The sequence below is a fragment of the Ammodytes marinus genome (genome assembly GCF_949987685.1).
Source record: "Ammodytes marinus genome assembly, chromosome: 19".
Classification (NCBI taxonomy): domain Eukaryota; kingdom Metazoa; phylum Chordata; class Actinopteri; order Uranoscopiformes; family Ammodytidae; genus Ammodytes; species Ammodytes marinus.
Window position 1 is genome coordinate 13,720,877 of NC_137223.1, and position 12,455 is coordinate 13,733,331.

At 43.7% G+C, this 12,455-nt stretch overlaps 1 protein-coding gene across 1 annotated transcript in view; it reads right to left on the reverse strand.

Moving 5' to 3' along the window:
• fndc4a (fibronectin type III domain containing 4a) overlaps positions 1 to 12,179 on the reverse strand; it is a gene marked incomplete at both ends in the record, with an annotated part of 28,939 nt that extends 16,760 nt beyond the window's left edge. Inside the window, one exon of the mRNA XM_080047774.1 lies at positions 12,104 to 12,179. Within this exon, the coding sequence (XP_079903900.1) occupies positions 12,104 to 12,179 (76 nt within the window). The remainder of the gene's footprint in view (positions 1 to 12,103) is intronic.
• Between the last annotated feature and the right edge of the window lie 276 nt (positions 12,180 to 12,455).

Genomic DNA, 12,455 nt, shown 5'->3' on the forward strand with positions numbered 1-12,455 from the left:
TCCATAGGGGGCGCCAAAACCACAAAAAGCAAAGAAAACGCGTTTGGGGCTATAACTTCCACACCGAACATCCCACAGTCAAACACTTTATATCCACAGATGCCCACAAGTCAGCTGCATCTTTTGAGATAGGCCACGCCCATTTGCATATGGGATTTTCTTTCGCTACATCGCAAAAACTGTGTCAGTCACCAAAACACACTCCTCCTACAGTTTTTGTCCGATTTCGACGAAACCAAAAGCATTATGCTCTACCGACTCCCACGAGCAAATGTTGTGTAAAGAATTTTTCTACGACCATCGGAAGACCAAACGGTAGCGCTTTAAAGATTTGCACATTAGCTACCTTTTACCAAACTGCTCCTAAATCCAAAACGATTTATCCTATTAACACCAAACTTCACACATGTGTTTGTCCTATGGTTCTCAGGCTGGTTCTACTTTTTCCTTAAATTGCTCCAAAAGGGGGCGCCAAAAACACACTTGAGCATCTGTCTCTGCCATTACTTTTGCCTTTTGGTCTATAACTCCCAAACCAAACATCCCACATTCAAAAACTTTACATCCCCGGATTCCGTGAAGCGAGAGGCCGGCGCCGCGGACGACGACGCCCGATCCCGAGTCGCGTGGGAGGCTTGGCCCCCGTTCACAACTGCTTGCAGTTCTAGTTATTAGGGGGCCAAGCCCGAGTAGGGCTGGGACCGCGTTTTGCAGAGCAACGCGGTTCCCAAGCCCTGCGGGGCAGGGAACCCTATTGTTCTTGTAGGGATTATTAGGGGGCCAAGCCCGAGTAGGGCTGGGACCGCGTTTTGCAGAGCAACGCGGTTCCCAAGCCCTGCGGGGCAGGGAACCCTATTGTTCTTGTAGGGATTATTATTATTATTATTTTTCTCCGCGTAAAAGTGGTGCTGCAGCCCAAACCGTAAAGGTTTGGGACATGCCACTTCCAGGACATATCCACGTCCGTACCCCGTACGCAGACAAAAAAATTCAGACATCCCAGCCACTAGGTGGCGCTACAACAAAGGAAAAGGCGTTTTGGGCTATAACTTCCGCACCGAAAGTCTGACAGTCAAAAACTTTATATCCACAGATGCCCACAAGTCAGCTGCATCTTTTGAGATAGGCCACGCCCATTTGCGTATATATACATTTATTGCTACATCGCAAAAACTGTGTCAGTCACCAAAACATACTCCTCCTACAGTTTTCTCACGATTTGGACGAAACCAAAAGCATTATGCTCTCCCGACTCCCACGAGCAAAGGAAGGTCAAATGATTTTTCTACGACCATCGGAAGACCAAACGGTAGCGCTTTAAAGATTCGCGCAAATCCGTAAAAAAAAAAGAAAAAAAGGGATTTTCCTGAAACTCAAGGGAGACTATCATGGGGCATACCTGAGCCTATGGCAAAAATATGGGCAAGAAATTTCTATGTGGGCCGGACTTATTAAAAAAAAGAGTTTTTCAAATTTTTTGCCTGTTTTCGCCATTTTCTAAGTCTTTAGGCGGGAAAATGGGAAAATTCAAAAAAGTGTCTTTACAATGGAGAGGTTGACAATTTGATTTTGCTATAACTCCCCAACCGAACATCGCACATTCAAAAACTTGACATCCACTTGTTTGGTACATTGAGCTGCATATTTCTATCTAACGTAGTTTTGCGAATGTCATCCATAGGGGGCGCCAAAACCACAAAAAGCAAAGAAAACGCGTTTGGGGCTATAACTCATACACCGAAAGTCTGACAGTCAAAAACTTTATATCCACAGATGCCCATAAGTCAGCTGCATGTTTTGAGATAGGCCACGCCCATTTGCGTATGGGATTTATTTCCGCTAGATCGCAAAAACTGTGTCAGTCACCAAAACACAGTCCTCCTACAGTTTTTGCCCGATTTGGACGAAACCAAAAGCATTATGCTCTACCGACTCCCACGAGCAAAAGTTGTATAAATAATTGTTCTACGACCATCGGAAGACCAAACGGTAGCGCTTTAAAGATTTGCACATTAGCTACCTTGTACCAAACTGCTCCTAAATCCAAAACGATTCATCCTATTAACACCAAACTTCACACATGTGTTTGTCCTATGGTTCTCAGGTTGGTCCTACTTTTTTCTTAATTTGCTCCAAAAGGGGGCGCCAAAAACACACTTGAGCATCTTTCTCTGCCATTTTTTTGCCTTTCGGTCTATAACACCCAAACCGAACATCCCACATTCAAAAACTTTACATCCCCGGATTCCGTGAAGCGAAGAACCGGCGCCGCGGACGACGACGCCCGATCCCGAGTCGCGTGGGAGGCTTGGCCCCCGTTCACAACTGCTTGCAGTTCTAGTTAGGGGGCCAAGCCCGAGTAGGGCTGGGACCGCGTTTTGCAGAGCAACGCGGTTCCCAAGCCCTGCGGGGCAGGGAACCCTATTGTTCTTGTAGGGATTATTATTATTATTTTTCCTTACGTAAAAGTGGTGCTGCAGCCCAAACCGTAAAGGGTTGGGACATGCCACTTGCAGGGCTTATCCAGGTCCGTGCCTGGTACGCAGACAAAAAAATTCAGACATGCCAGCCACTAGGTGGCGCTACAACAATAAAAAAACATGTTTGGGGCTATAACTCCCACACCGAAAGTCCGACAGTCAAAAACTTTATATCCACAGATGCCCACAAGTCAGCTGCATCTTTTGAGATAGGCCACGCCCATTTGCGTATATATACATTTTTCGCTACATCGCGAAAACTGTGTCAGTCACCAAAACATACTCCTCCTACAGTTTTCGCCCGATTTGGACGAAACCAAAAGCATTATGCTCTACCGACTCCCACGAGCAAAAGTAAGTCAAATAATTTTTCTACGACCATCGGAAGACCAAACGGTAGCGCTTTAAAGATTTGCAAAAATTCCTTAAAAAAATAAAATAAAGGGATTTTCTTGAAACTCAAGGGACACTATCATGGGGCGTACCTGAGTCTATACAAAAAATATGGGCAAGAAATTCCTATGTATGCCGGATTTATTAAACAAATTAGTTTTGCACTTTCACTTCCTGTTTCGAACTATTTGGCGGGAAAATTCAAAAACGTGGAGAGGTTGACAATTTGATTTTACTCATAACTCCCCAACCAAACATCGCACATTCAAAAACTTGACATCCACTTCTTCGGTACATTGAGCAACATCTTTCTATCAAACACAGTTTTGCAAATGTCATCCATAGGGGGCGCCAAACCACAAAAAGCAAAGAAAACGCGTTTGGGGCTTTAACTTCCACACCAAACATCCCACAGTCAAACACTTTATATCCACAGATGCCCACAAGTCAGCTGCATCTTTCTACATAACACAGTTTTGCGAATGTCATCCATAGGGGGCACCAAAACCGCAAAAAGCAAAGAAAACGCGTTTGGGGCTATAACTCCCACACCGAACATCCCACATTCAAAAACTTTACATCCCCGGATTCCGTGAAGCGAGGGGCCGGCGCTGCGGACGACGACGTCCAATCCCGAGTCGCGTGGGAGGCTTGGCCCCCGTTCACAACTGCTTGCAGTTCTAGTTATTATTATTATTATTATTTTTCCTTACGTAAAAGTGGTGCTGCAGCCCAAACCGTAAAGGGTTGGGACATGCCACTTGCAGGGCTTATCCAGGTCCGTGCCTGGTACGCAGACAAAAAAATTCAGACATGCCAGCCACTAGGTGGCGCTACAACAATAAAAAAACATGTTTGGGGCTATAACTCCCACACCGAAAGTCCGACAGTCAAAAACTTTATATCCACAGATGCCCACAAGTCAGCTGCATCTTTTGAGATAGGCCACGCCCATTTGCGTATATATACATTTTTCGCTACATCGCGAAAACTGTGTCAGTCACCAAAACATACTCCTCCTACAGTTTTCGCCCGATTTGGACGAAACCAAAAGCATTATGCTCTACCGACTCCCACGAGCAAAAGTAAGTCAAATAATTTTTCTACGACCATCGGAAGACCAAACGGTAGCGCTTTAAAGATTCGCGAAAATTCCTTAAAAAAAAAAAAAAAGCGGATTTACTTGAAACTCAAGGGAGACTATCATGGGGCATACCTGAGCCTATGGCAAAAATATGGGCAATAAATTCCTATGTGGGCCGGACTTATTAAAAAAAAGAGTTTTTCAAATTTTTTGCCTGTTTTCGCCATTTTCTAAGTCTTTAGGCGGGAAAATGGGAAAATTCAAAAAAGTGTCTTTACAATGGAGAGGTTGACAATTTGATTTTGCTATAACTCCCCAACCGAACATCGCACATTCAAAAACTTGACATCCACTTGTTTGGTACATTGAGCTGCATCTTTCTATCTAACGTAGTTTTGCGAATGTCATCCATAGGGGGCGCCAAAACCACAAAAAGCAAAGAAAACGCGTTTGGGGCTATAACTCCCACACCGAACATCGCACATTCAAAAACTTTACATCTCCGGATTCCGTGAAGCGAGGGGCCGGCGCCGCGGACGACGACGCCCGATCCCGAGTCGCGTGGGAGGCTTGGCCCCCGTTCACAACTGCTTGCAGTTCTAGTTATTATTATTTTTCCTTACGTAAAAGTGGTGCTGCAGCCCAAACCGTAAAGGGTTGGGACATGCCACTTGCAGGGCTTATCCAGGTCCGTGCCTGGTACGCAGACAAAAAAATTCAGACATGCCAGCCACTAGGTGGCGCTACAACAATAAAAAAACATGTTTGGGGCTATAACTCCCACACCGAAAGTCCGACAGTCAAAAACTTTATATCCACAGATGCCCACAAGTCAGCTGCATCTTTTGAGATAGGCCACGCCCATTTGCGTATATATACATTTTTCGCTACATCGCGAAAACTGTGTCAGTCACCAAAACATACTCCTCCTACAGTTTTCGCCCGATTTGGACGAAACCAAAAGCATTATGCTCTACCGACTCCCACGAGCAAAAGTAAGTCAAATAATTTTTCTACGACCATCGGAAGACCAAACGGTAGCGCTTTAAAGATTTGCGAAAATTCCTTAAAAAAATAAAATAAAGGGATTTTCTTGAAACTCAAGGGACACTATCATGGGGCGTACCTGAGCCTATGGCAAAAATATGGGCAAGAAATTCCTATGTGGGCCGGACTTATTAAAAAAAAGAGTTTTTCAATTTTTTTGCCTGTTTTCGCCATTTCCTAAGTCTTTAGGCGGGAAAATGGGAAAATTCAAAAAACTGTCTTTACAATGGAGAGGTTGACAATTTGATTTTGCAATAACTCCCCAACCAAACATCGCACATTCAAAAACTTGACATCCACTTCTTCGGTACATTGAGCAACATCTTTCTATCAAACACAGTTTTGCAAATGTCATCCATAGGGGGCGCCAAACCACAAAAAGCAAAGAAAACGCGTTTGGGGCTATAACTTCCACACCAAACATCCCACAGTCAAACACTTTATATCCACAGATGCCCACAAGTCAGCTGCATCTTTCTACATAACACAGTTTTGCGAATGTCATCCATAGGGGGCACCAAAACCGCAAAAAGCAAAGAAAACGCGTTTGGGGCTATAACTCCCACACCGAACATCCCACATTCAAAAACTTTACATCCCCGGATTCCGTGAAGCGAGGGGCCGGCGCTGCGGACGACGACGTCCAATCCCGAGTCGCGTGGGAGGCTTGGCCCCCGTTCACAACTGCTTGCAGTTCTAGTTAGGGGGCCAAGCCCGAGAAGGGCTGGGACCGCGTTTTGCAGAGCAACGCGGTTCCCAAGCCCTGCGGGGCAGGGAACCCTATTGTTCTTGTAGGGATTATTATTATTATTATTCCTATTCCTTACGTACAAGTGGTGCTGCAGCCCAAACCGTAAAGGGTTGGGACATGCCACTTGCATCACTAGTTCAGACCCCCGGTCCCTCAGCATACAAAAAAATTCAGACATGCCGGCCACTAGGTGGCGCTACAACAAAGGAAAAGGCGTTTTGGGCTATAACTTCCGCACCGAAAGGCCGACAGTCAAAACCTTTATATCCACAGATGCCCACAAGTCAGCTGCATCTTTTGAGATAGGCCACGCCCATTTGCGTATATATACATTTATTGCTACATCGCAAAAACTGTGTCAGTCACCAAAACATACTCCTCCTACAGTTTTCTCACGATTTGGACGAAACCAAAAGCATTATGCTCTCCCGACTCCCACGAGCAAAGGAAGGTCAAATGATTTTTCTACGACCATCGGAAGACCAAACGGTAGCGCTTTAAAGATTCGCGAAAATTCCTTTAAAAAAAAAGGGGGGGGGGATTTTCTTGAAACTGAAGGGAGACTATCATGGGGCATACCTGAGCCTATGGCAAAAATATGGGCAAGAAATTCAGATGTGGGCCGGACTTATTAAAAAAAATAGTTTTTCAATTTTTTTGCCTGTTTTCGCCATTTTCTAAGTCTTTAGGCGGGAAAATGGGAAAATTCAAAAAAGTGTCTTTACAATGGAGAGGTTGACAATTTGATTTTGCTATAACTCCCCAACCGAACATCGCACATTCAAAAACTTGACATCCACTTGTTCGGTACATTGAGCCGCATATTTCTATCTCACGTTATTTTGCGAATGTCATCCATAGGGGGCGCCAAAACCACAAAAAGCAAAGAAAACGCGTTTGGGGCTATAACTTCCACACCGAACATCCCACAGTCAAACACTTTATATCCACAGATGCCCACAAGTCAGCTGCATCTTTTGAGATAGGCCACGCCCATTTGCATATGGGATTTTCTTTCGCTACATCGCAAAAACTGTGTCAGTCACCAAAACACACTCCTCCTACAGTTTTTGTCCGATTTCGACGAAACCAAAAGCATTATGCTCTACCGACTCCCACGAGCAAATGTTGTGTAAAGAATTTTTCTACGACCATCGGAAGACCAAACGGTAGCGCTTTAAAGATTTGCACATTAGCTACCTTTAACCAAACTGCTCCTAAATCCAAAACGATTTATCCTATTAACACCAAACTTCACACATGTGTTTGTCCTATGGTTCTCAGGCTGGTTCTACTTTTTCCTTAAATTGCTCCAAAAGGGGGCGCCAAAAACACACTTGAGCATCTGTCTCTGCCATTACTTTTGCCTTTTGGTCTATAACTCCCAAACCAAACATCCCACATTCAAAAACTTTACATCCCCGGATTCCGTGAAGCGAGGGGCCGGCGCCGCGGACGACGACGCCCGATCCCGAGTCGCGTGGGAGGCTTGGCCCCCGTTCACAACTGCTTGCAGTTCTAGTTATTATTATTTTTCCTTACGTAAAAGTGGTGCTGCAGCCCAAACCGTAAAGGGTTGGGACATGCCACTTGCAGGGCTTATCCAGGTCCGTGCCTGGTACGCAGACAAAAAAATTCAGACATGCCAGCCACTAGGTGGCGCTACAACAATAAAAAAACATGTTTGGGGCTATAACTCCCACACCGAAAGTCCGACAGTCAAAAACTTTATATCCACAGATGCCCACAAGTCAGCTGCATCTTTTGAGATAGGCCACGCCCATTTGCGTATATATACATTTTTCGCTACATCGCGAAAACTGTGTCAGTCACCAAAACATACTCCTCCTACAGTTTTCGCCCGATTTGGACGAAACCAAAAGCATTATGCTCTACCAACTCCCACGAGCAAAAGTAAGTCAAATAATTTTTCTACGACCATCGGAAGACCAAACGGTAGCGCTTTAAAGATTTGCGAAAATTCCTTAAAAAAATAAAATAAAGGGATTTTCTTGAAACTCAAGGGACACTATCATGGGGCATACCTGAGCCTATGGCAAAAATATGGGCAAGAAATTTCTATGTGGGCCGGACTTATTAAAAAAAAGAGTTTTTCAATTTTTTTGCCTGTTTTCGCCATTTTCTAAGTCTTTAGGCGGGAAAATGGGAAAATTCAAAAAAGTGTCTTTACAATGGAGAGGTTGACAATTTGATTTTGCTATAACTCCCCAACCGAACATCGCACATTCAAAAACTTGACATCCACTTGTTCGGTACATTGAGCCGCATATTTCTATCTCACTTAATTTTGCGAATGTCATCCATAGGGGGCGCCAAAACCACAAAAAGCAAAGAAAACGCGTTTGGGGCTATAACTTCCACACCGAACATCCCACAGTCAAACACTTTATATCCACAGATGCCCACAAGTCAGCTGCATCTTTTGAGATAGGCCACGCCCATTTGCATATGGGATTTTCTTTCGCTACATCGCAAAAACTGTGTCAGTCACCAAAACACACTCCTCCTACAGTTTTTGTCCGATTTCGACGAAACCAAAAGCATTATGCTCTACCGACTCCCACGAGCAAATGTTGTGTAAAGAATTTTTCTACGACCATCGGAAGACCAAACGGTAGCGCTTTAAAGATTTGCACATTAGCTACCTTTAACCAAACTGCTCCTAAATCCAAAACGATTTATCCTATTAACACCAAACTTCACACATGTGTTTGTCCTATGGTTCTCAGGCTGGTTCTACTTTTTCCTTAAATTGCTCCAAAAGGGGGCGCCAAAAACACACTTGAGCATCTGTCTCTGCCATTACTTTTGCCTTTTGGTCTATAACTCCCAAACCAAACATCCCACATTCAAAAACTTTACATCCCCGGATTCCGTGAAGCGAGGGGCCGGCGCCGCGGACGACGACGCCCGATCCCGAGTCGCGTGGGAGGCTTGGCCCCCGTTCACAACTGCTTGCAGTTCTAGTTTCTTTTGTGATGCCCCATTCTTTTAGGGTCCAGTTTTATCAGAAATGCTTATTTAAATGTATTTTTAAGGGTTTTTGAAACATTAATTATACAAACAGTTTTAAAGCTTGTTCACTTATTAGAAGTGCAACCATGACTAAGTCAATGTCCCCACATGTGGTATAAAAGTGGACTCTACTTAATTTAACAGACAATATTAAGTGTGACGTGACTGGCTTATTATTCGGTTATAAATGTTCCAAATGAGTTATCGGTTCCCTAAAAGTAAAAACTCAGTGGTTTACCACGGTGGCAGACTCCCCATACTGTTGGATCATATTTCATTTACAGAGCTAGTGACAGTTTGAAGGGCTGCTTAAACTATAATCCCCTTGTAATACTTCTAATGCCTTGGTGCCTTGTGAGATAACATATTCACTGACACCTTCTACATAAAGGCAACACAATTATAAGAGAGGAGGTGCCTTGAACTACAATGTGTTGCCCAGTCGATATTCAAACGACTTCATCTGCATGCGTTTCAAACCCAGCCGTGGAAAGTCTAAATGTTCTCCTATATGCACAGCGGGAGGTTGTTGAACAGCTCCTCCACAAGGCCCCCGTGTTGCAAACTTCCTGGCCGTGGAGCTCCTTAAGAAATGCTGTGCTGGTTTAACGCAGCCCCTGCCTGCACTGTCTGCCCCCATATTATCTTTGAAGACCATTTTCTTCTTTCATCTCTAAATTGTTTTCCCCTCTGAGATCCTGCCTTTCTTTCACATCTGATGCCATGTGGGAGCGATGACTATACAGTATGTGGTCGTTGCTTCATCTCCTTCTCTGGTACACTTGCATCTATCTTGTTGCAGCAACAACAACAATGTTCTACAGCTCGGTAGATGGATACAGATGAAAACAAATTGCCCAGCCAGATGTGGCTAAGTCCTATGCTTCTTCCTATACATTTGAGTAGTAGCATTGTCAGCCTATATACAGCAGGGGCACTGAGTCTCTCTTGCTTAAAATACACTCTGTCTTCTTCCTCACAGAATGAGAGGGCTGGGAAACAGCAGTGGGACCAGATGCCAGTCAAAGGTCAATGTAATCACTGACCAAACTCTGAGGCTCCTCCGTCGCAAGCTAACATTTCTGTAGCGTCCCACATCTGTGAAGGCTAGTATGCAGTGAAGTGTAGAGGAGCAGAGCCATGAATAAGTTGTTCAGAGTTCACAGCATTCATTCTATTGGCTGAAGTGATTGTTTTTATGGTTCTACTACACGTCTAAACAATGCAGTAGCATGTGTAAGCTATGATACTAAAATTCTGATATAAAATCCAAGAACCACATTGTGTATTTTCGACACACCTCATTCTGTATTGTCTCTGTGTATTTGCAATAACATCTGCCATGAGAATTGCATAAATAGATTTATGACAACATAAGCAAACTACGGCCCTCCCTCTGATGGATTTGGCTCTTAAAACAGAACGTGTATTTGCCAAGATTGTGTCACCAGGTTTATGAACAGCAGATTGCCAATTTGAAGAATGATACGAGCCTGGCCATTCAAATCAATCCAGTAAACTCTAAATCACATTTGCTTAGCGCCTAACGCGTTAGGTGGGCCTCGAGTGGGATTCATTTTCTAGCGCTTTTGTTTGAGACCCTGTCCATGTAAATATGGAAACCCATATTAAGATATTGTGTGGCTGTCTTGACCAAGACAATTACTATCAGTGGGATTATACTGTTTTTTCTTTCCCTCAGGAAGATTGCAAGCATTTTTCTCAGTGCTTGACCGAATGTAAGTTGACAGTTACCCAGGTTTTTATCAACAATTCATAGGAGATTTTACCAATGCAAATTTCTAAATCCATTGCAATGAATATTTTAGTGGGATCATGACTCATGTTGAAGAGCATGCTCTCAGGATGGGTGAAAAGCTTTGAGAACCTATTTCAGTGGGTGAGTTGAAAGAAAAAAACAGGTTTAATATAGGCTTACAGTCACCATCCACAGTCACATCATTTTAGGAATCCATTAATTGTGTTACCTAAGAGGGACTTAAAAGGCCCCCTTTCCCTGCTACATGGCATGGTTTATTTTTATGGACAACCTCACCATGTACTAAAGAGGCTGAGAATTAATTTAGATCTTCTTCTGAATGACACATCACTGCAAATGCCATAGTCCCATTTCATGCAGAGGGTTGCACCAATGAATTCATCATATTTTTTATTTTTTTAATCTCATGTGCAACAGCCAAATTTATATTTGGGAGTGCCATGTCCTATTTTTTTTATGAGTGAGACTACCTGCTCCCTGACAGCCCTATGCACAACGGATCAGAGATGCTGCTTTTGCTGCGTTTCACATGGCAGCGCAGAGCATGACGAAAGCTCTGAATATGTGTAACAGGCAGGCAACACACACACACACACACACACACACACACACACACACACACACACACACACACACACAGACCCTAAGGTGCCAATCTGATTTTCCTCAAGGCGCTATCTTATGTAGGACTCGGTCCCCTTGAGAGGCGAGGGAGGAAGTGATGGAGGCAGACAGGTAGAAAGGAGAGACAGGGGATGCACACAGGCAGAGAGAGAGAAGAGCTCTGTTACAGAATCAGGGACAATTCATTAATGAGTCTGAGGCCTAGAATGCAAAAATAAGTACATATAGTCTAAGCACAGGCATTCTCTCTCACGCTTGATTTGACATGCAAATCAGTGTTGGCTCTGCAACTGGTGTTCCCCCTGTGACACTTTATTTTAACAGAAGTTAATGCAGCTGAATATTTTTGTCCCCAATGATAATTAGCCTATATTTTTGAGCAGCGCCATTTAATTAAATTACCTTTCTATAGCAAACAAGATTGAGTGAGAGATACAATAAAAAAGGCTGCAGTTTCTTTCTTTCGGAGATGATTGGCAGGTTGCTTTCTGTAAATGTGCTAATAGCCAATTTAAAAAAAAGTGTATGCTTAAGTATGTAGCAAGGCAAACTGGCATAGTCATTCATAAGGTTATTAGATGGTGATTCATTTCAATGTGGGATTAAACAATAGGGATTAGACAGACATGTGTTAGAAATAGAATAAAACAAAACCCCTTATAACTAAACAGCCTTACAATCTGCATAAACATGTGTTGTTGGCTATAATAAAAAAAAATGTTTTCCCTCCTGAATTAAGTGCACCACTCGATCCAGATTAAAATCCAACAAACGCCTCGTAAAGCTCTCACAAACACTGTGACTTGTTCACATGTTCTCTCACTTTGCACTGCTAATGGCGCATTTTACAAGGCTGCAAAGTGCAAAGTAATTGATTTGACTCCTCTGCCGTGGAGGCTGATACTTACTTGCTCCTACCAAGAACACGTCGCTGCCAAAAAGCAACAGGACCACGGACTTGACCAGAACGAGCAGACGAGCCATGTCTCGGTGGGGATCGATGCTCTCTTCCGATATTAACGCGGGTGTCCTATGCTTGAAGGGCAACTAATTCACAGCAGTCCATGTTTACAACATGCTGGAATGCCTCTCAATAATGAATGGACAAATGCCTGCTGGCGGGCTAATTATGTCTGGAACAGGTCAATAAATAGATAACCAGTAAAAGTAGTACGTGACAAGTGATGTCTTCAGAAACATTTTGTAGAGCCGATTCTTCATTCAGGGTTTAAATCCACAAGTCCCTCGTCCTTGTTTGCG